The following is a 26,960-nucleotide window of genomic DNA, read 5'->3' as shown; positions in this document are numbered from 1 at the left end:
ATGATTTGCTGCCGTACTGGCATTTTAACTCTTTCTCAACACTTTGTGAGACCTTGATGTCCACCATGCATTTGACGTAAACTTCAGCATGTTGTGATGAGGATACTACTGTTCACTTTTGATATAACAATAAGCCATTGTGCTCTAATAATTACACACTGAATGTGTAGCGTTTTTATATAAGATGCCTTGTTTGTGTCCAATGATGTGCACATCCATCCTGTGCATATTGGATAACAGTTTTAAATTATGGTAATCTCTGGTACCTTGTTTCAACTTTTTTAGTCTCCTGATTATCAAAGGTCTGATTTTCAGTATACTCTGCACATAAGTGACTACATTTTCTTTGGTAGCTGGCAATAATTGGTCATTTATAGGATTTCTGAGGAACATGCTTGCTATTAATGTTTCACAAGCACATGGATTCATCTGGCATTGAACCATCTCAGCCTTGTTAAAAAATCTTTGGTATCTGAGTGACACTCTGTCTAAAGCATAGGAACTGAATAGTGGAGCCAGTGGCTTAAGGTGAGTCTGAAGCTATGCGAATGGAAGACTGCAATAATTATCCCTACGCACAAGGACAGAACATCAGTAGAGCCCAAGAAGTACAGACCCACTAGTCTGACTAGTCTCATATGCAAAACCATGGAAAGACTTATCATGGAAATAATTATCAATGGCATAGGAAACCTTCAGACACTGGACCCAACACAGTTTGGTTTCATCAAAGGCAGGTCATGGCTAATGAACCTGGTGGACTTCTTTGAGAAGGTCAGCAAGGCAATAAATGAGAGTGAAATTGTGCACGCTCCCTACCTAGGTAAAGTATTTGATGCACTACCTTATTTGGGCATTATAAAAAAACTCATGGAGTTAGTCATAACCCCCTGTGTAACTCACTATATAGCCAGATGGCTTACAGACAGGACCCAGGAAGTTAGGAATGGAGAGACCTCCTACATGAAGAAGCCAGTCAACAGTGGACTTCCCGAGGGCTCTGTGCTGGGTTCACTCCATTTTGGCACCAACTTTTTGAAAGTTAAGGCCAATGTCAAGGGCTTCTGGCTTACCAAATTTGCAGATAAATGCAAGCTAGGAGCAATCACAGAACTCCCTCCAAGATACGAACATCTTACAGGAAAATCTAGCAAAGACAAATGACTGGTGCCAAAGCTATGGTTTAAACAGGAAAAACATAATAGTACCCTTTGGGAAGCTGGTCACCCAGGAGAAACTACCTCATTGATAAAACACCCCTAAACATAGACACAGTAGTCAGGGATTAGGGGACTCATGTAGCTAGTAACCTGTGTTTTGACCAACATGCCACTAAGACTTTAAGAAAACCATTCTATGTCACTCAACTTGTAAGTAATAGTATGGCATCTAGGTCCATGGAAGTCATCGTGCCACTGTATTCAGACATAATTAGACCCATCTTTGAGTATTAAGTCCTCTTATGTATGTACCTGACCAGGAATATGCAAAAACTGCAATGTCCACAGAGCTTCTTCACAAAAAGAATAAAGGGAGTAAACACAATGTCCTATGCAGATCACCTAAAAGCCCTGATTGCTTAGAAGTGATTTCTGCTTGGCATACAAGGCATCCTTGCATCCCACTCTGATGGACATTTTGCATATTGGCAAAATGAACAGCACCAGAACAACTAGATCTAAAGATTTATACTGAGCTTGTGACTTAAATAGGACATGTTGGTGGGACAAGTATTTATATCAAAAAAATCCCCATTCTCTGGAAAAGGCTTTCCATCCATGTGAAGCTGAGCCATTCCCTAACCATATTCAGCTGCAATCTGGACCAGTGAATGGTTAAATCAGAAATTCATCCCTGGTCCACAACGTATGTCTCTGATGGACAGAGGTAGCCATTAACTCATGCCCTAATTAGCATACACCACTTAAAATAACCTCTAAGGTGCAATAACTTGTGGGATACACTTGGATTGCATGGCTAGGCTTCTAAGGGCCCCAGTGATTATAGCTTAGTATACACCTATAAACCTATGAACCTGTGATTGTGCTTAAGAATTTCCCCAAGCCCAAGGTATGTCTTTCTTTAAAAGCCAGTTGAAAGAATTAGTCTGAACTTGCTCTGATTCCAGTAGCAATGTGATAATTATAAAGTAGTTCTTGTTTGCCAAAGTATGCTATTATACATTTCTTAGCATTTAGCTTTAATCCAAGGTTTTGACACAGGCTACTAGTGTGGGAAAGGCTGTCTTGCAGGATGTTGGTGTCCTCGGGGAGTTTATGGTAGAACCAAAGTTCTAGTCATCTGCAAACTTGGTCAGCCATAAACTCTTAACAATAGCTTTGACCTCCAAGAAGTGCATGCCAAAGTGGAGAGGCCCAAGCACTGAACCCTGGGGTACAAAACTAGTGACAGGTCTTTTCAAGAAGGTAGAAAAGCTCAAGCTAATTTCTTGGGGTCTGTTTGTGAGCCAGTTTGCCAGCCAATGAGTTACATAGGGATTAACATTTAGCTGGGAAAGTTTAACTATGTTATCTGAGTGTGAGATGGTGTTGGATGCCATTCTGAGGTTTAGATATGAAGTGTGTACTGATCTGTTCTCATCACTTGCTTCAGTAACCTTCTCAAAGAAGTCAATTACGTTACCTAGGCAGGATAGCTATGCAGTCTGTACTGATCTGTTCTCATCGCTTGCTTCAGTAACCTTTTCAAAGAAGTCAATCAGGTTACCTAGGCAGGATCTACCCTTGACAAATCTGAAATGACTTAGGTCCAGAGTTTGTAGGTTACCTATTTCCTTATTTATTAATTCCATAATTATCCTTTCCATATCATTACAGATGAGGCTGGTCAGACTTATGGGTCTATACTTTTCCCGGGCCACTGAAGCCCCAACTTTGGGCAAAGGGATGATAGTTGCTGTCCTCCTTTCATTCAGCACAAAGCCTTTTTGGAGACTGAAATTGAAAAGTATATTTAGGAGGACTGACAGGTCCTGTTTCAGGCTGTTCAGTAAGGAGCCAATGTTATCTGTCCCCACAGAAGCAGTACTTATGGCCTTAAACAATGACTTCAGAACTTTTTCATAAAAGTTATGGGGAAGGGGGAGTATGGATGTGGGCATGAAATCTGGGAATGTAGGAGGGAATAGGGGGTGGCATTATTGTTAAAGTTATCTGCTAGTAGATTTGCTTTGTTGTCTGGGTCCAAATCTATGATATCATTTATTACTAGCTCTGGGCAGTGCTGGTCATTGTTTCCAAGGCTTCTAACATAGCTAAGGAATGATTTTGTAGTTGTCTCTTGACAGGGGCAAGTTTTCCTCATATCTAGATTTGATTGATTTGATCAGGATCTGAAGTTTATTGTTAAGTTTGACAAGATCTTTTTAGATTTTTTTCTTTTAGTACAATGCCTGTTTATATCTGGGTTCCAACATAGGGGGTATAGTTTTGAACTTGGTATTGAATTTAATTTGGAGGTAGACATATGCAGCTATTCATATGTGCATATAATTTGGCAGTAAAGGATTCCATATAAGCAGTGGGTTCATTGTGTTGGAAGGGGATGTTGAATTTAGCCAGGTTATCACTCACTTTTAGTAGATTAGCACAGGCATGATCTCTGAATATCAAAGTATTGGAGAATGATTCTGGCTTCATTTTTATGGTGAATGTGACTGATTTGTAGTCCAGTTTGATTAGGGAGGGACTTAGATGAGGACCAATGTAATGATTTTGTCACCTCTGGATAGGGTGAAGACTAACTGGTTGAGAGTGGTAGTATTGATGAAGTGCAGAAATCTCTGAGCATAAGTCTTAGCACTTGGAGAAGTAGTTAAAGTCTCCTAGGTGAATGGTGTTTGGCTTAATGCATAGGGAATCCATACTAGTTATGTAGGAGCGATGAGCTGAGGGGGATATTTAGGGGTCCTACAGTTAGCCATGCTGTAAGAAAGGATCTTAATGGTAAGTTCATTATGGTGGAGTTTCACGTCATTACCTTGTCAAAATAGTCTGTAGGTGAAGTGTTTTTTTTACAAAAATTGAGACACCGCCACCTTAAATACCTTCATATAGTGCAGTGGGACTGAACTTGTAGTAAACATTAAAACCCTGCACTAATGGGGTGCTCTCAATGTTCTTGAACTAGGTCTCAGTGACAAAGCATACACCAGTGTTTTCTAGGGTAAAGAGTGCTTGCAGAAAGTGGAGTTTTTTTTTTTTTTGGTATTAAGGCTCCTAATATTGAGCCATAATACCTTTATGTTAGCCTGATTCTGTTTTGTTATGTTGGAATCTTTTTTTGTCTACTATCTGTCTGTTTACAAAGTCCAATGAAATCTATCTCAAGTCATTTATACCAATGTGCACTACTGTTTCATTTGTGTGCCTGTGGTGCAAGGGCTTGAGTGTCTGTGATGTCATGAATCCTTCCACATGATAGGCAACTAACCATGACCATTTCCTTGCACAGCCTGGTGAGTGGTCAGTCTGTCTCATGACATTATCCCCTAAGACTAGGATGTTGGATTATGGGGAGATATGCCTTTTGGGCTTTTGAACTGCGACACTGTGACTCTTAGATGTATGTTTCAAAGTTGGTGCTGCATGGTGTGTGTTTTTGAGGTTACTGACAGTACTTGTTTCTTAGGTTATATTTAGAAGACCATTGTGGTTTAGGAGGTTACTTTTAAGAGATTCAGCGTAAGTAAAAATCTATGTTTTTTGTCTGGTCTGTGTATGATAGGTTTGGTGTGGTGTTGTGTGGTACTGCAACCTTCTTGTTATTTGTAGTGCTGTTATGTGAAAGTTTTGCCTCCGTTAGCATTAAATAATTGCAATCTTTCACACAGAGTGTTGGTTTGTTCATAGTAAGTTGTTGTCAATAAAAGAGACAATTGCTACATTGTCTCATGATGCCTGTTTCAACCAAGCTGGCTACGGAGACTGTTGGAAATTAGAAATCCATGGTTCCAGGTACTTACCAATGTGGGCTGAAGGGGTAATAATCCCTGTGAAGTTTAAAGTTGATTACTGGAGGTGCTATTTGTCTGATAGTGGAGCTAGTGCTGCTCTCAACACAGTTACACACAGCTAGGAATCAATGATCCTTAGTTCCTTCTTTTAACAGAAGTAAAAGCGTAGCAGTAATCCTACCCTACTTCCTGAGAAGTAGTATTTACCCAGATGTTGCTGTGTTCAGTACAGTTGCTACAGTCTTTTCTTGGTAAATACCTTGCATAGAAAATTAAGCAGCTGGACCCAGCATATAGCCAAGCAGCACAATGGCCTTTAAGAGATTCTCACAAAAACTGCAGCCAGTCCACTGAGTGAAGTCCTATACACGCTGCCCAATCAGAGACCAGCAGGGATCAAAACCCCTTTGCTCCTTCTCTCACCAGAAGCAAAGCAGCACCATTAATCCCAAACCGGTTTCTAAAAGTCAATTTTCTGTGTTACCAGTGATTATTAATCTCTAGGTAGGCTAGGAAATAATGCCATTCTGCTCATTCTTTCACCAGGTGCATAACAGAAGCACTATCCCACGCTGATTCCTGCGAAACAGTTCTTTGGCTCTTTAGTGATTGGTAATCTGGTCACAAATACTACAGATCTGTAAAGTAAGATGGGAAAAAGGGATTCATACTCTAAATACTGCAGTGTGCACTAACTGAGTTGAAATGAAAGTTAACTCAATCTTTAGGGATATAAGAGGATGGGATTCTGGGTTTGATCTTTCATGACAAGTTAGTGCGCAAATATGATTAGACTGGAAGTACCAGACTCAAATTTAAATTAGGGATCGGCAGTTCAAAAGCCACCAAGTGTAAAAGTACAGCAGGGACTGGGAGGACCGGTGGGAAAAATCCAGTGCAGTCAGACACTAGTAGTTTTCTCACATGACTTGGGGCTAAATAACACAACAGCTAAATAAGAATGTAGCTAAATAAGGATGCAGTTAAATAAGAATGCAGATAAACAAGAATGTACAAAAATAAGAATGCAGATAAATTAAAATGCAGATAGACAAGAATGTACAAAAATAAGAATGCAGATAAATTAAAATGCAGTAAAATAAGGATACAGTTAACTTAGAATGCAGTTAAATAAGAATGCAGATAAATTAAAATGCAGTAAAATAAGGATACAGTTAACTTAGAATGCAGTTAAATAAGAATGCAGATAAATTAAAATGCAGTAAAATGAGATTGCAGCTAAATAAGAAATCCTGTTTCTCAGCTTCATCTACTAACTAGCTAGATTATTTTTCGATCAGTGACTGCAAGAGGAATTATTTTCTGACTGATCCTAGCCAAGAACTTTTAAAACTCTAAGAAAATACATTGAAGTTAAACAATTTTTAAAAATAAAACAAGCTGTAATATAATAAGAACAAAAACAAGGAAGTATCCAAACATTAAATGAAGACATCATATCTAAAATCCACAGTTATGTTAAGATATGTATTATTTGATGTGGGTTCCATGTTCTTCACTGTTTTTAATGTCTTCTAGAACTGTTTTGGAGCTTTAATGTAAGAAGCGGGTTCCTTATACGTGCTACCTTTATAGCAGTTGTAGCACTGTGTCTGCCATTTTAGATTATGATATGTTAGTTTAAAGCTAGACTCAAAGTGGTCAGTGTGCCAGAATTTACAAGATGAATCGTGTTGCTCTCCTAATTTCTTGATGTTAGTAGTTAGCCATGGGCATGTGGCACCACTGAGTCATAACTGCCTAAGAGAGAAAAGTTGGTTTAGTATAGGCTGAATAATCCAAACAGCTCCTACTGTCAGTGTGTTGGCTTTCTAAATCAAGTGGAGGCAATCATGCTTCCCTGGGACCAACAACTGAAACTAAGGATGAAAAAGCCAATTATGCTAGTAGACCCTGTCAAATATTTGATCACTGTGTGCCATGGAATTCTTATAAACTGACCTTTTTCCAAAAGATTCTATATAAAAGATAAAACAAATTGTGAGACAATCTAATTGCTCCCTAATGTTGTCCAGTTTATTGAGTTCCCTTATTAGCACTTTTGTCCAGTAGATTTCATCAATAAAATCCTAGCTAATGAAATATTTTATAGGGTGAAGTATGCTCAAGAAAGTACAGAGGGTAATGACTGTGTTAATGCCATTGTATATCATGTCAAAGTTAGTTGCTTCCAATTCTGAATCTAAAATTTACTGTGACAAATCTGGATGGACAGTACAGTGCCCTGAAGCTTTGTATGTTGGTCAGCTGTTTTATCCTATGCAGGATATAAGTCATACTGCTTAGGCAGCATCAGCAGTGATCAATATGAAGAAAATCTATTTGTTCACATTAAGGTAATTTGTAAGGCCAGTAAAATATTAATGGTTTGTGATCACTAACTGAGCTGGGTAATATAGGTATATGCTTACATTTTTCTAATACATTTGTTGTGACAACATCAATTAGGGAGGAGGTAAATGGTCTTAGATGATGTTTTCTCCATTATATACTATTTCTGTTAAGCAGTTTTTTTTTCTTTTTTTTTTTTTTGTTTGTATGGGCAGCTCAGGCAGAGATCTCAAACAATTTTGCACTACCTGCTATATCATAAAGGAGGAAAAAATAGTAACTATACAAAGTTAGGCTGGGTGATTAATGTGTAAAACAGCAATGTTGATTTTTAAGTCACTGCCAAATGTGATTGGAGTTGCTAGCCAGTTGTAATCTGTGGCTTTTCATGAGGTGTTTGAATCCAGTAGGGAAGTTTGTAGGGTAGAACTGTTAAAACAGAAGTTTTCCATCCTCTATCCTGGTTCCAGGTATTTTACTACAAAAATAGTGACAGTATTTAGTAATAATTAATATCGTAGAGTTGTTTTGCAAGATCCATGCCTCGAGTATTGCCTGTTTATTTTTCATCAGACTTAAATATACGAGTGCTATTTATTAACTGTGGTGTTTCTGATGGTGAGAGATAGTGTAGTTTATCTGATGTGCTGCTAGTGTTCCTGGGTATCAATACCCTCAAGCTTGACAACATATACGATTCTAACTGACTAAATAAAGGCAATTTTAAGCACAATCAATATACTTACACTAATAGATGGCATGTACTGCTACAGCCCCATAGCTCTGTCCTAATACCTAATGGTAAGAAAAAAGGCTACATATACCTCATGCCCACTAAAACCAACTGAAAACAAAAAGTATTTGAGAGGATGCCACTCATACCCCTTCTTATTCATCCCTCCCACCCCAAACCAGGAACATCACTGAAATAAAACAGTGAACACACTATCAAAACCATGATCAAGCACAAATTCTGTCACTCAAGTGCTAAATTGATTGTGACACTGATCAGCAAAATGAGGGTAACCCATATATATATGATATATATATATATATATATATATATATGTGTGTGTGTGTGTGTGTGTGTGTGTGTGTGTGTGTGTGTGTGTGTGTGTGTGTGTGTGTGTGTGTGTGTATGACATGAATGTATCCATACTCTTGAATGTGTGTGAATGTGTGCATGTGTGTATAAACAATGAACTGTTCCATTATATTTTTTGGTGGGTCAATGTGCTGTATGTAGGACCTACAGAAATGAATGGAGTTCAGCCTAACAACTCTCCATATCAGTCTATACTATAATATATTTTCTGTTTTGTTAAGACATAGAATATATTTTCAGTACCACCACACAGTGATGATAATGGGCCATCAACATCCTTAATGGAAAAATACACACCAGATGTTTCACCACAGAATGAACATTCACTAAGACTTAAAGATCACATGTCAGAAACAACTTCTATTGGTAGGTTTATTTAAACTGCAAATTATTAATGACATACAGAAATCATTTAATTATTTTCCTTGAAATGTCATGGAATGTTGCTGGCTTTAGATGTGCAGCAAATAATAGAGGACAGGATAATGTAGACCCCAGATGAAGAAAAAAACATGTACAGGCTGAATATGTAAAACCATGACTACTTTGCTACTAAATAAAACAGCAATCTTATTTTCAAAGCAATCAAAGCAATGAAAACACTCCCTCTATTCAGTAGTATAGTACTCATCACATATTCAGATATACTGGCAATTTGCCAATGATATCATCACCTAAAGACAGGCTCCTCAGGAAATTACATTTGAACTATGCGTACAAGTTAGCATAAACAAGACTAATTACCACCACACAGCAATCTATAAAATACCCTATACGTCCCTTACTGAGCATTATAGCTATCTTGCCACTTGAGATGAAATCCACATTAAAGCCAGTAACTTTCTACTGAGGGGCATCAGTTATCCATAAACTGGCTGACCTACATTATCAGTGGCCACCATGCCCAATGCTTCCTTGGTTTTATAAATGCTAACTCTCTTTTCTTGATCTAGTCTTGAAAATTATGGACAGTTCTTGCACATCTCTGTTTGAATCACCCTGCATTGTTAAATTAGGCCATCAACTGGTGACCGTGTCCTTTAAAATGGAGCCACATCCCCTTTAAGCACACCTGTGTTTACTTCTTAACTTCTTAAAAGCAAAATGACTTCAGTTCATTGATGACCTAAATATGTTTCACTGTAATCCTCCTCCAATGGATCCAATTGTTAAAGCTGCAGCCTATACCTCTGACTTCTGCTCCCACTCAGACTTGGATCAAGATCAAATGGAATAAAAAATAAGACTCCAGGCCACAAGTGCAAGGCGTAAAAAGCTTTATGTATAAGCGCTTTCATCTAGAAAAGACTTCTTCAGATACAATAAAAAACAGGTGCTACATATTACTTAAATAGCTCTTCACAGATATATTCAATTAAAATTTAAAGAAACACTCACAATGAAAATGTGCAACATTAATAAAAAATATACATTAAAAAAAATGTTTTTGTTATTGTGCATGAATAAAAAATATATAACAATCATGTCCATGCATGTTGAACATCAAAACACAACCATATATACAAAAAATATATAATATTTAACTAAAACATTAAACATCCAAAAACAGGATGGCCTTTATACTCTAACCGCTTTTGCTATCAGAACTGTTTTTTTACTGACATTTTCATTCAAACCAGGTGGAACATTGGCCTTTAACCTAAGCTGCCATTTTAATTCTCTATTTAGCAATATGTTTTTAATGTCCCCCCCCCCCCGGCATTATTTCTGATGACATCAATAATGCCAAACTTGAAACCACAAAAAGATGTACATGACTCTGAGTGTTTGAACAATGCGCTGGTATCTTTACCTGTCCGTATATCATAAATATGTTCGTATATTCTATCTTTGAATGCTCTCTCAGTTTTTCCTATATAAAATGCAGAGCATCTTACACAAACAGCAAGATAAACCAACATCTTTGTTCTACAGTTGCCTTTACAAAATTTTACAAAACTGTTTAGCCCATTATTCAATCTAATGTGTGTTTCCCTAATGATATGTGGACATTGGCTACAACTTCCACATGGAATAGTAGCTTTATTTGTTATCTGAACATTATTATCTATTTGTTCAAACATTTTCTAAAATTTTTTTCCTGTCCTATATATGAAAGTGGGTTTAGATCCCACTGCTTCAAAAAGATCTTTGTTAGTTTTTAACACACTCCAGTTATTACTGATAATTCTAGTGAACATATCAGAAAACGTAGAAAATTCTGTGATACATGCCCCCTGAAAATGTTTTACATCCCTGTTCTGTGTACCTGTGCTGGCAAATGGTTGACCCAACAAGGGCTTAAACTTCTTACCCCATTCTTCATAAACCCATCCAAGTATTTCACATACCAAACTTAAAGGATATCCCCTTTCAATAAACTTTTCACCCAGGAAAATGAATTCTCTTTTCAGATCACTAAACTCTGAGGTCATCCTTGCTATTCTAACTGCTTGACCCTTTATGAGACTTCTTCAAGATCAAATGGAACCTTAGGCAGGGGAACAGACCAGGCAACCCTCCCCACCCCCAGAAGCAATTCTGGTGCCCCATTATTTGTTTCTCTCCACCCAATTTCCAAAAATACTGTTAAAACTGTCAACATACATTCTTTTCTTACTTATGTTTGAAATGAAAGCAGAAATATTAATTTAATTTGAAACTTTTAATTTAAATATCTTTTGTTGACCAGGTTAGCCCCACAAGGCTAGTAGTGTCTTTTCAGGGGAGAGCCTTGGTGGTATTTATACTACCAGGGGAAATTTGATTAGGACATTGGGGAGCTCCCCCACCCCCTACTCTTTTTGGTAGTTCAAGTGGATGTGAAAATTCTAACACCACCTATCACTAATGGAGACAGATGGAGCTTTGGTTTAACATCTTATCCAAAGGGCAGCACACTCAAGAATGAAAGGGGTCATTTGATGATAGTTACCTCAATAACTCAAAAAAGTGTAAAATAAGTAATCTTTTTACATTTGAATTTTTTTTTCAAACACCTCTATTGAATTATCACTTGTGACAGACAAACTTACATTCAGAAAAAAGTAATCCACTATATTAACATAACAAACATCATACTTCACATATATTGTGATATATCATATATCTTAAGCAACATTACATAAATTATTCAATTTACATAAATTATTCAATTCCTGCTGTTTTTAAACAACAAAACATCTTTATTAAACCATCACTTACTACACAGGCAATCATACATGTATATAAATGAAAACAAACCACACCGATACAATCCTAGTTGCAAGCATTTTACATCACTTATAATCTATCCAGTCATTTTCAGTCAAACATTACATAGCTCATTTAAGTCCTGCCTTCTTTTAAACCTCATTCCTCCCCTGTATGTATTGTTTCCACAATTCATTTGTTTTCCTATATAGTTTGCTCCTACCCTTTTCTAAAGACCTTAATTCCAGTTGTTTTATCTCTGTTACTATATTCACTACTTCTAGTATAGTTGGTGTATTAAACAAATCCCCCAAATTAACAAACTAGCCAGTGTCTGTCACATTATACCACTCTCACTTTGACATCCCTAGGTAAAATATTTGAAAATTAGCATATTCCAAAATTACTAAATATGTGCTAAAAGATGGTTTACAATGTAGACATCAGCCCTGATTGGGGTCAGGGGGAAGCACTAACATTGCTTTGTTTAGCGTCTCTGATAATATCTTTCAAAATATTGGTAAAGACCATTTAACAGGATCAGTTCATATTAGTCAAATCAAGGCCTTTTCATCTTGTTGATCACATCTTCCTACTAGACTCACTGGTCAAAGCAGGGGTGAGGGGCAATATAACTTGCTTAAAGATCTACTGGAACAATATGTATGCTAGTAAGTGTTGACATTATCCTTGTAACTGGAGCTTTTCTCCTTGGGCCTCCGCTGAAAGAGACCTGTGTCTAGTTCCAACAGGAGCTTTGAAGGGTAAATAAGTTCTGTAACTTCTGCAACCTCACTCTGCCCATAGGTATCCCTCAAGGTTCCATTTTGTCACTCCTATTTATTTATTTGTTTATTTGTTTGTTAATTTTACATTTGCTGACCAGGTTAGTCCAGTTGGGTCAGAGCACTTTTTCAGTGGAGACCCAAGGAGAAAAGCTCCACAAAAAAAAAAAAAAAACAATAGGCCCTTGATTATCTAACTAAAGTAACATAGTACATAGTTTTGTAAACAATAGTTTCCCAACAGAAAAAAACATAAGCTTAGTTTAACATAAGTGACATTAGATTTACATGTTAGAATGGTACATCTAGTACAGTCACAGGCTACAAAGGATACAATTAGAATATTTACATTCATCACTTTGTGTTTTGCAGAGACATAGAAAAACAACAAGAATTATTATTTGAATCTATAGTAAAAATAAGCAGGTGCATGGCGGAGAGGCTATATGAAGAAAGAGTATTGTACAGAAATATAGTTGTAGAGAAAGGAAGTTAGAAGAGACAGGAGTGCCGAAGGTGGGAAGGACAAGTTAGGAGGAAGGAGCCAGGTCTCCCCCTTATCATTAATAATCAGCCAGCCAATGTGCCAAGCTTCCAAAGATACTTTTTGCTGATGACCTAGAAATTTACAGATCAAGCCCTTATCACTACCCTGTTACAAAATAATTAAAAAAACAATAATACATATTTTTTCAAAAATTATACTTAATAACAAGATTCCGTTACTTATTCATTCCACAGGATCCGAGGAATATTGGCTGTTAACTTCTCCATTAAGCACAATGGTACATCTTTGGCTATTTTTCTGAAATCCCATAACTAAAACCATACTCGAATTAAACGTCCATAACTTTAGACCCATAAGAGCCATGCACAAAGCATATATGTAAAAATACTTCAAGTCTCATAGATCTTTGCAATGGTGCAAGTACTGACCAATAGGTCTGGTTTTATAACTTGCAATGACGACAGATTTTATGCACTTTTATGTATTTTTGAAACAAATGGCAATATTTTAGTATCCATGCCATTTAGATAATGAATATCTGTATGATTTTTTTTGAATGGATGCTAGCTTCAAAACAACATATCAACCCTATTTTATCATAGTTATATACTAAAATATTGGCACAAATTTGAAAAGTATTATATTTCTTACAATCTGAAAAAGTAGGCTATTAATCAATGCAACTGCATTAGACAGAGTTCATGTTATTTGCAGAAATGTTTCCAAGCTGATATCAGCTTCAAAACAGTATGTCATTTATCACTTTGTAATGTTTTCTGAAAGAGATATTGACAAAACATGAAAACTATCATATGTCCTTAAAGTAACACATAAACAAACTGCTATGTCTCTTCAGCAATGATATCCAGATGTCATGTGTCAGAGCCAATTTGTCCTTAATGATGTCGGCTTCATTATGATATTGCACTCATCATATATCCAAGCTCCCTTTCAGTGTTATTAAAAGATATATGAAAACTATCATAATTGTTATAATCAAGTAAATAAACTGTAAAATGTTACATTACTCATTATGTTGCCATGTTGATTGGTAGAGATAAGAAAAATATGAAAAAAAAACAATAATTTGCATAAATACTATTTCTCTGTTGGAATGCCACAGAGAGGTCATGTGCTGGTATCAATTTATCCAAAATGATATACATAGCATCATCTTCTCAAAGTCTGTTACAGAGATATTGTCAAAAATGTGAAAATATAAAATTCATAATCTGAAATGCAAAGTATAATATCACTGCAGATTTCTAGACAGAGGTAATGTTTTGGTGCAGATTTGCCCCAAATTATGACAGTTTCCGAATGATACTTCACCCATTGTGTTGCACTTTTTACTTCCTTATAAAGATGTTGACAAAATATGAAAATATGTTTATAATAATCTGACAGGCAAATTGTAGCAAAATTCATGCATCAGTGAAATATCTTGACATCTTTTGAAAACTTAGAATACTTTCCATCTAATACAGGGTTATTAACAGTGATATACATGCTTTTAAAGTTTCATTGCTCATTCTCTCAAGTTGGCAATTGTGACTGGTATCATATGCACCTAATTCTTCATCGGAGTAATAACCAAAAATATTAAAACATGCAAAATTGAACTACTGCTTTAAACAAATGTTAGACCTTCATTTCCATGTAGCCTTAAAGTCACAGATACTGTTTTACTTTCTTTCATACCGTGGTGCTAATTCTCATATCATTCAATTCCTATCACCAAAATACTAATGCAGAGATGAACAATGTTGCCATATTTTGTACACAGCTGCAACATACAAACAATTACATTTTCAACTTTACTGATGCCTTTCTATCCATATTCATGCCAAGTCAAATCAAGATTATTAAGATTAAAAAATTGTCAGCCTCTTGATTCAGTCTATTAATATTACACATATAAAACATTATTGATAGGATCATAGGAGGTTACCAGGCTATTGATCCGGAGGTCATTTCAAGCCTAGCTGTTTCATCCAAATATAATATCATAGATAAGCTAGTCAATAACTAGGATTGTATTTATTAATGAATGTCCATGTCCAAGAGGGTTGTGCCTTCTATACCCGGTAAGAATTTATGGTGCCCCATCCACTCATCCAGGTTCCTTTTGAACAGTGTCATACAGGTACTCTGATTCACATGAATTGGCAGCCTATTCCAAAGATGCAGCAGTCACTGAGAGACAAATCTTGCCCTCCATCACATACTGTTCAGCTCACAGGCCATATTTAGGTTCCTGGAGCAGGTAGATCTAGTTACATTTGATTTACAGATCTGCAGCAAGTTCATTAAGTTTGGGTCAGAGATTGTTCTGTAAGCCAGGCACAAGTCTCCACTAAGGAGTCTGTATGATACTAAGTATAATGAAATGGACTTTAATCAGTCTGTGTAAGGCACATGCTGGAGTTTCTTGACATTAGTTAGAAACCTTTGAGGGCTCTCTGATTGTTGTAGGTGCTTTGCGCAGTACATGTTGAAAGGGAAGGGGAGTTATACTCAATTATGGGCCTGATTAGTGATGAGTATTGAGTGGTTATAACCTCGATGGCTTTGCTAATCAAGTGTGCTACATAGAAAGCCTACCTTACTACAGTAGACACAAGATGGTTGCAGACTACTTGTGATCCCAGATCTCTTACCACTTTGTAGGCATACAGGGTATTTTCAATTCAATAATCATATACATAACATCCATATCATTAATTTCTTGTTATTTCACTTTACAGCTTAGTATGTGCATTGCTTTGAGGGTATTGTCCTTTTAAGAACCTTATATGAATGATGAAATAGCCTTCCTGTATTACTATTTTGCCAAATGTCATGCCCCATGGATTATGAGAATATAAATCCTGGCTCCTAATACATGTACTGGGTGATTAAGAGACATTCTATAAAGGATTGTATCAACCCTGCAAAGTTCTGATACTGCTTTATTTATATTTGTTTTAATGCTTTCCAGTGGACTTTCCACTTTCAGTTTTTGAGAATATTATACCAAGATATAGAAAAGAGTTAACTACATCAGTTTCCTGTCCTTTTATCTTAACTATTCCAGATATGTTCCTTACACCATATGTCACATCTTTGTTTTACTTAACATTAATGGTAATAACATTTTGTTGTGTAAATGTCTCCAGAAAAGCAACCTAATGTTTTGCTAAAGTAACAACTCATCAGTAAAACCCAAAAGTTTATATATATATATATATATATATATATATATATATATATATATATATATATATATATGGGTCTACTTCTTTTGACCTAACTTTCATTTGCCTGACACTCATTTGCCTGAGACCAAATGACTGAAATTTCATTTGCCTGACACTTCATTTGCCTGACACTTCATTTGCCTGACAAGTATTATTAGCAAGAAAATGGAATATGCCCCCTTCCCCACTGCAGTGCGACCCTGGAGTTAGAATACATAGAAGATGTTTGGATAACAAAGTTCACAGATGACTGCAAACTAGGAGCCATAATCATTTCATATGATATTGTTAACTTTTGATGTAATATTGCTTAGTAACAGAAAAGTAAGTGGGGGGCTTCGCCAAAGAGTGCTTTGTCATCCCTTTGGTAAAAACTCTGCACCCATGAACTACCACATAGGCGGTAGTCTTATTAATACTGAAAGTGTGATAAGAGACCTTGGGACACAGGTGGACAGTAGTCTCTCCTTTGATAATCACATCGCCACAGTAGTCAGGAAATCCCTCTATGTGGCACACCTCATCACAAAAGGTTTCTCATCCAGGAAAAAAGAGGTCATTGTTCCCCTCTACTCGTCACTCATTAGACCCATTATAGAGTACAATGCCCCATTTGGTATGTACCTCACAAGACATCTACAACAACTGGAAAGGCCGCAGAAATATGTCACAAAGATGATTACCAGCCTCAAACAGATGCCCTACACAGACCATCTCAAAAAACTTCAGCTTTACTCCCTCACATATCGCCTACTCAGAGGCGATCTCTGCCTAACATACAAAGCTATGTCAAACCCAGAGCTTTTGGATATGCTCCACTTAAAGAAATCTCAATCCCTCTGAACTACATGCTCTAGGGAACTAAACCTGGTCACCACAATAAACAGAACATGCTGGAGGGATAGATTCCTGTCCCAGAGACTCCCCATACTCTGCAAAAAACTACCTATCTATATCAAACAAAGCTCCTCATTAGCACTCTTCAAGAAAAATCTTGATAATTGGATGCAAAATAGGAATTTCACCCTGGGGATCACTTCTGTGGCTATGCTCGACAGTGGCACAGGAAAATAATTTTGTTGGATGGCAAAAACCAGGGTATCTTTTTGGCTAGGCTTATATAGGCCCTAGGGCCAATAGCCTAGTACCTACCTATGAACCTATGAACTACACTGAAAGTTACTTTTAAGAAGCTTCACCAAAAAACAAATAAGATGGTGGACATCTGGATTTTTTTGTATTTCCCTCTTTAAAATTGGAATGGTGATACCCTCTTTCAAGATATGGAGAAAGTACAGCTGTGTATGTTGCACATCATGACAACAAATGTTCAGTGGAATCACTGCTGTAGTAGCCTCAGCTGAAGGGATAGATTACCACAACTTATCTAACTTGGGAGGAAGAAGAATTAGGAACTGTGGTCTTCTCCAGAATGCTACCAAAGTCTAGAAAAGGAATCCAGTTTCTAGTGCTTTGATAAAAGCATGCACAGAATCAAGCTGCTGTCTCTAGAATGCTTCTAGAGTCCAACTCTTTTCAGTATACCATCAAAGAAAAGCCTCTGGTAGAATGTGTTATGACCCTGCCTGGAAGTGATTTACCGTGATGAGAATTACAAAAAGCAATAGCAAAGGGCAAACATCTGGAAATAGTCTGTTCTGACATGGGTTGCCCTTTATTTGCTCCATTGTAGGTGATAAAAACAGCTATTCATCTTTTGCAAAGGACTTAGTCCTGTCAAAGCAATACTTAAATTGCCTGTACATGTCCAGGGTAAGACAAATCCTTTCTTCCTGATTTTTAGATATGGGATGACAAGTCTTATTTGGAGACTGGAGAGGAAAACTCAGACCCAGGTCTGGAGTTTGCTCCCTGTGTACTCTTAAGCAAAATTGTGCTTTGTGCAGAGTTGCATCTGAAAATACTGTGTATATCCATTTTTGTTCTAAGTGAACATTCCCCACCAGTGTCAGTGCTCAGGATTGATGCTTTTTGATTATTGGCCCAGAGGAGGGACATCACATAGACATCTTGTTGGTAAATGTGGGAAAAATCTTATCAGAGTGGAATAGCTAGATTTCAGGAAGCAAAATATGGAACTCTTCCTCAAAACAGGTATATTTGAGAAGTATCATTTTCAGGTATCAAAGTGAAGGATGTGTTGGTTAAATTTGTTGTTTTGTTACAAAATAGTATACAAAATTGTATTACTCTTAACTCTCTAAGGTGAATTGATGAAATGGAAACAGAGACCTTAGCATGCATAGCTGTATTTTCTAGCATAAATCTGAAAGTGTAATGTCTCTTAGAAGATTTCCAGCTTATGGACTCAAACAGGATCATCAAAAGAATATAAAAAGTACTGATTATGTTTGACGATTTACAGGGCTTTCTTATGAACTGCACAGTATTAAAGGTACCACTACAGAGACATATCAAGCAAACTGATTATGCATGCAAGCAAAGGCAGGGTTATATACTATCATCTTACATTGTAGTATTCCACACAGCATTTGATCTGAGCAGAAATGTTCCAAGAAAATGTGATCAGACTCGAAATCAAGAGACATATAGAATGCTAATAGGTACTAACCATCAAGGCCATGAACACAAATGACCAAGTGAATTCCATCTTCAAAGTCTTCTTCCTCTTCCTCTGGTGGAAAATATGGTACCTCAGAAGCAAGTATTTGAAGGTCACTGTAGAAAAACCCATCAAACTGTAGCTCTTTCTTCAGCTTTTCCTTGGCCTGATAAAAACTAATAATAATAATAATAAAATGATTAGAATAATAGTAAATGGTTAAAATCACTAAACACAGTTTTAAAAGACTCCAAGTGAATATGAACATACTGAGTATATAACTGTAACTGAGGAAAATACATTTTACAACTACATTTGTTTCCTCAGCCTCTATTTAGAACTGCAGTTATGATTCTCAAAGACTTTTTCATCACTTCCTTGAGATCAGACTTGCTGTCTGTGGAATTTTTTTATCTGTTTTGCATCATATGAAAATACTTTTAGTCTCTTGCACTGTTAGTGACAAATGATACAGAAAAGCAGCAACATGCATTTCAACACTGAACCTTTTTTTCAGATGCTACATTCCACTTGAAAAAGGCAAAATGAGGTGTTATACAGATACAGTATGCCATGTCCTTCCTCTTGGCCGTCTTACTGCTGCCCAAAGTATGAATGCTAGAAGAACCCACTGTTTTCTTTAAGAATCTGAACAAAGAGAAAGAATGCCCCACTGTATAAGCATCAATCACTTCATCCTACAAAAATGAATCTAGGGTATAACCATTTAGCTATCTGTATGCCTGCTGAGCTTCTTTTTTGCTCATTTATTCTATAAACACCACAGCAACTACACTATAAATCAGGGAAAAAAGCCACTTTGCTAAGCATCTAAAGCATAACAGTGTCCACCAAAGAACAATACATGAAGCATGGTTTACCCTTTACTGTCTCTCTCTCTCTCTCTCTTTCTCTCTATTTCCCTTTCTCTCACTCTCCCCTACCTTACACACACACACACACACACACACACACACACACACACACACACACACACACACACACACACACAAAGACATAATTGTGGCAGCATACAGTGTCTGACAATGCAATCATTTTTTCTTAAGATAAACACTTGGCTTCTGTCTTTTGTCTGTATGGCTACATGTTTTACGGCTTTCAGAACTGTTGAACAGTTTTTTATACTTATATTATGTTCTGTTATATAAATATAATGCCCATGTACTTTCTTTTATATTTTGTGAGTTCATATTAGGTTATGAATATATTTATAGTTTTAAACATATATCTGCACCTGTAAGATTATTAAATATTTGTAAGTTGAACTTTATCTAGTAAGCTTTGATTTTTTTTCATAAATTTTTATCTTCAAAACTGTGACATGTTCATATGAAAGATTAAACTACAGCTTACAAAGTATTCCTGTTCTCCCCTCCATTAGAATAAATAATCTTTCAGTACTAACTTCTTCATTTTGAAGTTTCAGATACTCACAGCTTTTTTATTTGTTGATTATCTATGCTAATTTATTTAACAGGATAGCGTCTGAGAATGCCTTTTCCTTCTACTTCACTTACAGAAACACGGAGTAGGTTCTTAGACACCACACTATGGACCATATTCCAAAAGATAGTTGGGGACAGTGCAGCATACCGAAGAAAGACTTCAGCGCACCAGCTGTGGATGCGGTTTCAGAAGATATGCCGCAAGCAGTCTGAATACTTAATTATTCAGCATAAGATAATTATGGATTTGGTGCACGCCTGTCAGATTCCAAAACACACTCTGCGAGCCCAATGTAACTTAAGTGCAACAAACTCCAGTGCCGACTGCTTCCAAAATTGTCTGCATATGTCATACCACAATGCAAGTGACGGAAGCTATTACCACAGAATATGATGGAATCCTTAATAATACCGACTGAAAAAAATATAACCTGCAGTGAATGAACTGCAACAGGCTACAGAACTGCAAGCCATGGAGGAGGAAGATGTGACTGTGTGTTCTATAGGGTAGCCAGTTACAGTGATGGCAAGGCTGCAACTTATCCAACTGTCAGATCAGGAAATCATTGACAAGTACCACCTTGGCAGACAGTTGGTGCTGGCTGTGTCCAACATGTGTGCCCGCACATGTGTGTGGACATTGCAAAGTAACCGCATCCCTCCTGAAACAAAACTGTACCTCAGCCTGGGTGTACTGGCATCTGGGATATTCCAAAGACACATGGGGTGTTGCCACTGAAGTGTCACAGACTACTGCCAGTCGTATTCTGGCAAAATTCCTTGCAGCAATGTGCGACAAGGTGAATGTTGCACATACACTTTCTGTCTACCCTCATGGAGTGGAGAACTGTTACGTACCAGCTCTATGACCCTGCAAACCTCCCACATGTACTTGGTGCAATAGACTGCACCCCCATTCTTATTAAGACCCCAGTTCATCCAGAAGCAGACAGATACATCAACAGAAAGGGGTAGACATCCTGGAACTGCCAATTTGTGTGTGCAGCAGATGGCAGTGTAGCAAACACCATGGCAATACACCATGGAAGTGTCCATGATGCTTCCATATGGATGGAAAGGGATCTGATGACTGCATTCCATCAAGGTGAAATACCTGAGGGCATACTACTGAGTAAGTACAGGAACAGAGCTATGATGTAAGCTAAGGACATCCCTGTCAACATTATCCATGATGACAACATATATGTTTACTCCTTACATCAGGTGACTGTGGTTACCCATGTGAGCTGTGACTAATGACCCTGTACAGGGAACTATCAAACCCTGCAAAGAGCCCTACAGCAGAGTGCACACAACAACACAAAATGCCATTGAGCATGTGTTTGGTGTACTGAAAGCTAAGTTCAGATGTCTGGTCACATCTGGGGGTGCACTGCAATATACATCCGAGAAGGCAGCACAGATGATAACTGTGCACCATGTTACACAATATGCTAACAATAGCACATGATGGTCTTCCAACTACACTTGTGCGTGAACTGCCTCAAAAACCCCATATGTCTGAAGATGATATCCCACGGGCATCAGAGGAGGAGCAGGAGAACATAAGGGACAGAAGATAGAGGTGTGGGTGATGGAGGTTCGACCCCAAGTCCAGGCCAAGGCAACATGGCAAAATCTGACACACAACTTTGAGTCATGACAAGCCACACATACCGAAGTAACAGATTAAACATTGAAGTTCAGGTGTTGTCCCACCACAGCAGCAGCATGAATTACATATAGTGGCAATTAGCCAGTAGATCTACACACTGAGAATCAGACATAACATATTACAGCCCTCATATTACAGTATGAATATACACAAATCTATACCAACATGGATCATCAACTTAGGCCACAACTTATATAGATATGCATACAGACTCATACTGGTGTATGTGTGCATAGCAGACAACAAGGGACACACATCTGTGAAACACATTCCTATCTGCCCACTATCAAAAGATGCAAACAGGAAAACAACTCAGGACATAGCAGAACCGCTGCCAATACTACAAGCATCATCATTATCAGCCATCTTTTTCACATTTTTTTTCTACATGGGGTTGGGGTATCTTGTTAACTATCACCACCTCTCTTGATTCAGTGCCACACTCCTGCCTTCTTCAACATTAATGCCTGACTGTCACAGATCTTTTTTCACATAATCCATCTACCTCTTTGCTGGATGTCCTCTCTTCCTCTTACCTTCTTCCTGTCTTTCCCAAATCTTCCTCACTAGATTGTCTTCTGCTTTTCTCCACGTGTCCAAGCCACCATGACCTGTTCTCTTTGATCTTTTTTTGCAATTGGAGCTACTTTGGCTTCTGCTCTTATGTCCTCATTTCTTCATCTGTCCCACAGTGTGCATCCTAACACCCTTCTCAGGCACTTCATTTAAATCACAACTAGTTTCTTCAACTGTTACGCCTTCACTGCCAAGGTTTCTGTATCATACAGTAGTACTGGTTGCACCACTTTCTTGTACACCTTACTTTTCACGTTCTTTGGCATTCATTTGTCATAGACTACATCTGACACTCTGTGCCAATTGGCTGTAGCCATGCTGATTCTAACTTTGACTTCTTCATTCAGACTTTCCTTCTCCTCAACCACCTCTCCCAGATACATGAGACTGTTTACCTGTTCCACTGTCTTCCCTTCTATCTCTATTCTCAACTTCTACTGATTTCCCCAGTTTGCCATCACCACTGTCTTATCTGTGCTTAGTTTCATCCCATGTGCCTTCACTTTAGCATTCCATTCTCCTGTCCTTTGCTGAAGTACTAGCTCAGAGTCTGCCTGTAATACCACATTGTCTGCATACAGCAGATCTGTCCCCTCCAACCTGTTTACTAATGTAGTCCATCACCAGTATGAACAGCAGTGGGATCAGAGCTGAACCCTGGAGTACACCCACTCCCACTGGGAACCCCTCTGTGAGGCTGAACACTGTTCGTACTTGAGTCATTGGGTCCTTGTAGATAGCCTGTACTAATTATACCAATGTTTCTGGGACTTCAAACTACCACAGTACTGCCCAGATCAGATTTCTTGGGACCTTGTCATATGCCTTCTCCAAGTCTAGGAATCAAGTATTTGTCTCACTGCAAACACTGGGTCAATTGTGCTGCATCCTGATCTGAATCCAAACTGCTCATCTTCCATTTTATATTCTGTTACTCTGTGTATCCATTTATCAATCACACTCTCCAAAACCTTCATGCAATGTGACAGGAGTTACATGCCTCTGTACTGCCCCACAGTTGTGGATGTCCCCTTTGTTCTTGTATACTGGCACAAGTATGTTTATTCTCCAGTCATCTGGGCTATGCCTTTCTCTCCACACTGCTATTAGTACCCTCAGGAGCCATTTCTCCTCTAGCTCGCCCAGCATCTTTATCATATCTGCTGTGACCTCATCTGAGCCTGCAGCTTTCCTTGACATCATTTTCCTTAGTGCTGTTCTTACTTCTTCTAAGGTGGGCTCCTCATCTTCTCTCATCGTAGGCTGTTTCTGGGGCAGTACAGCTTCTGTGGGGTTTTCTTTATTCGGAATCTGCTGGAAATACTACTTTTGTCTGCCTTTGATTTCCTGTGGACTGGTTAGCAGGCTGTTGCTGGCATTGCTTATGAAGGGTGCCTGGCTATCTCCTTTATGTTTCTGTCTTTGCCTTGCAACCTGATATAGTTTCTTTGTGCCACTTACTGAGTCACTTTCCAAAAGTTGATAGAGTGCCTCCGATGCCCTATTCTTTGCTATTGCAACTTCTTTCTTAGCCAACCAGTAGTCCTTCCTAGCCTGGTCTCCCACTTTTTCCTGCACTCCTTCTTTCTTTTGATGACTTCCAGGACTTCTGCATTCCACCACCAGCTTTCCCTATGCACCTTATGTCCATACCTGGCTCAGCCACATATCTTTTCTGTAGTCCTAACACATGCTGTTTTTAGGCGCTGCCATTCTTGTTCATCTCCACCTATTTCCTCCTCTTCTTTGGGTTCTAGTGCCCTGAATAATTCCTTGAACTGTTGCACTTTCTCTACAGTCAACTTCTAGGTCCTCAGGCTGGTCTCTGTTGAGCTTAGAGCCTTCTCTGACTACTGCTTGCAGTTGATTGTAGCAAATAGTAGTTTATGTTGTGGGCTGACTGTTTCACTGGGGATGACTTTGCAATCATGGATTCTACCCCAGTGCCTTTTCCTTACTAGGATAAAGTCTACCCAAATTGGATGTTGGCTACTCTTGTATGTGTTCTTGTGACTGTCTCTCTTTCTGAACCATGACTCCTCACACAGAAATGCTCCTGCAAGTATAACAGTGGATGGCTAAAATGGGTAAACATCCAAAAACACAGCCAGCACTTGGAGAGTATATTAGACCCAAATTTTAATTATAAAATGACAAGATAAACAAGACAAACCAGTTTCAGCATAAACACCAAAGCCTTCATCAGTGTAAATAAGGCTAACACCAAATCATGTTTAAATAGGCACCAAGGTAACAAACAATACTTGTAATTGGCTGATCATAATTGACCATTAAGTCCAGGTGGGAACAATCCCCCCAGTCTGACTATCCATTTTTTCTCCTTGTTATTTAAAATTGTATGCCAGCCAATGACATTATTTCTTGTGCCCTTAATAATATCAATAATAGTGAACCTCAACCTGGCAGAGCGATGTACTAAAACATGTTTATATAAGACATTGCTAATCCTTTGATGTTTAATATCACTAAAGTGGTTTATTATTCTTTCTGAACCATGTGTTGGCTACTATCAAGCCATTTGCCAGACAGAAGTCTAGAATGGTTTCTCCTTCTTTATTCTCACCCATGTGGACCCAGGCAGCCCTCATATCCTGTTCTGTCTGTCCCTATATGTGCATTCAAGTCACCCATTATCAACACCAATTCATGTTTCCTGCTTTATCTAGTAGGTCCTGCAACTGCTGCCTCAGTGTACTCACTATCACAACCCTGCTGTGGGGCATAGGCTGAGATTATGAATACTGCCCTATCACTACACTGGAGTCTGATTGCCATAAGTCTGTCATTAATTCTGATGATATGCCTCACTGCCTTTTCTCTCACCACAATTCCTACACCATTTCTAGCTGTCCCCCTCCTGAGTGGTAGATAGAGACTGGATCCCAAGCCAAGTGGCTTTTGCTCGTTTCATGGATACATAGGCTGTCCAGCCTCCTCTGTATCATCATGTCATCCATTTCCAAGCTGCGTCCTCTCAGTGACCCTGCATTATGTGTAGCAATTCTCAGTTCATGTTTGGAAGGTTGGTTGGATTTACGTCCAGCTTTCACTCAACAGAGGTATCCTAGGTAACCCATACTGGGAACCAGGGGTGGCCCGTGCTATTGGACTGCCAGATTGCAGCCCCCTCAACTGTAAAATAAAGAAAAATAAAGAAAAAGTAAAGAAATAAAAAGAAAAAAAAAGAAAATAAATTGCGGACTTTCGCGCATGCGCACTAGTCCGGACTGCTGCTGAGACAGTCTGGAGCATGCACAGATTGTCTCAGCAGCAGTCCTGACTGGGAAACATGAAGAACGGAGCTCCCAGAAGTCTATGCAGTTTTAAACTGCATAGACTGTCCTGGAACTCGTTGGGAAAACACATCGGGGTCAGACTGCAAAGTCAGCAGTCTGGAATTTGCTGCAGTCTCATCAGGGGAAGATCTCACGACAGGCAGGGTCTGGTGTGGATTTGCACGGGTATTCATTACTTGGACATGGATTTGGATTTATGGTGGTTTGCTACAAGGGGTGTGTGTGTGTAAATGCCCCAGGTGCAATATACTGGTGGTTACACTCATGGTGGTGTGGTAGGGAATACCTCAGGATTGAACCCTGTACCCTGTATGCAGGTGTTAAAGACCTGAATTCCCTACCCACCACCATTTGTAAAAGAATTGCAGATTTTTGCCTCATATTTGATCTGATCTGTTCCTCATAATATCTGTGGTTTGTAAATGTTGCAATGCTTGATATTTGAAGGTGCAGTGGTACCATTGTTGCCTCACAGCTGCAGGTTCTCAGGTTTGATTCTTGGCTGGGGTGCTGTCTTTGTGGGGTCTGTATCTTCTCCCTGTGTTTGTGTGGGTTTGCTTTTGTGTCCTTCCATGTTACAAAGACATGTCTGCATTATTTCTTCCTGGGCCTCTGCTGAAAATTGTTTTTTTGTTCCAAGTCAGACTGTCCTGATTAACAAATGTTAAATAAAATTGACAGGCATTTGAATTTCAGACTTCAGGTTTCTGAATGTTTAATTCCTTACATATTTGATGGTGCAGTAGCAGTATTGTTGCCTCACAGCTATAGGTTTTCTGGTTTGATTCTTGGCTGGGGTGCCTTCTGTGTGGAGTCTGCATCTTATCCCTGTGTTTGTGTGGATTTGCTCTGGTGTCCTGCCATTTTACAAAGACATGTGTCTACAGTATTTCTCCCTGGGCCTCTGTAAAAATTGTTTTGGTCCATCAGAAGTAAAATTGACAGGCATTTGAATTTCAGACTTCATATTCTTCGGAAAATACATAGTAAAACAACTTTTTATTCTAGCAATAAATATATAGTAACACAACCTTTTATTATAGCAATTTTCTAAGTTTATAAGATGACTATTTGAAATCTGTCCTTATTTTTGAGACTGTATTACCCTGCTATTGGCTTTGTCCAGGTTTTTTGTGCTAAGGTTGACAGCTATGGCAAGAACTGAATTCACTGAATATGTTTGAGG

At 38.2% G+C, this 26,960-nt stretch overlaps 1 protein-coding gene across 1 annotated transcript in view; it reads right to left on the bottom strand.

The window, feature by feature from the left end:
* Positions 1 to 26,960, bottom strand: part of FAM135B (family with sequence similarity 135 member B) — a 2,319,882-nt gene that overhangs the window by 511,550 nt on the left and 1,781,372 nt on the right. The window contains exon 13 of the mRNA XM_044067284.1: positions 18,750 to 18,916. Coding sequence (XP_043923219.1) covers positions 18,750 to 18,916 — 167 coding nt within the window. The remainder of the gene's footprint in view (positions 1 to 18,749; positions 18,917 to 26,960) is intronic.

Source organism: Protopterus annectens, chromosome 3.part1 (assembly GCF_019279795.1).
Source record: "Protopterus annectens isolate FY-2018-M chromosome 3.part1, PAN1.0, whole genome shotgun sequence".
Taxonomy (NCBI): domain Eukaryota; kingdom Metazoa; phylum Chordata; order Ceratodontiformes; family Protopteridae; genus Protopterus; species Protopterus annectens.
This window is presented reverse-complemented; position numbering and strand designations above follow the sequence as displayed.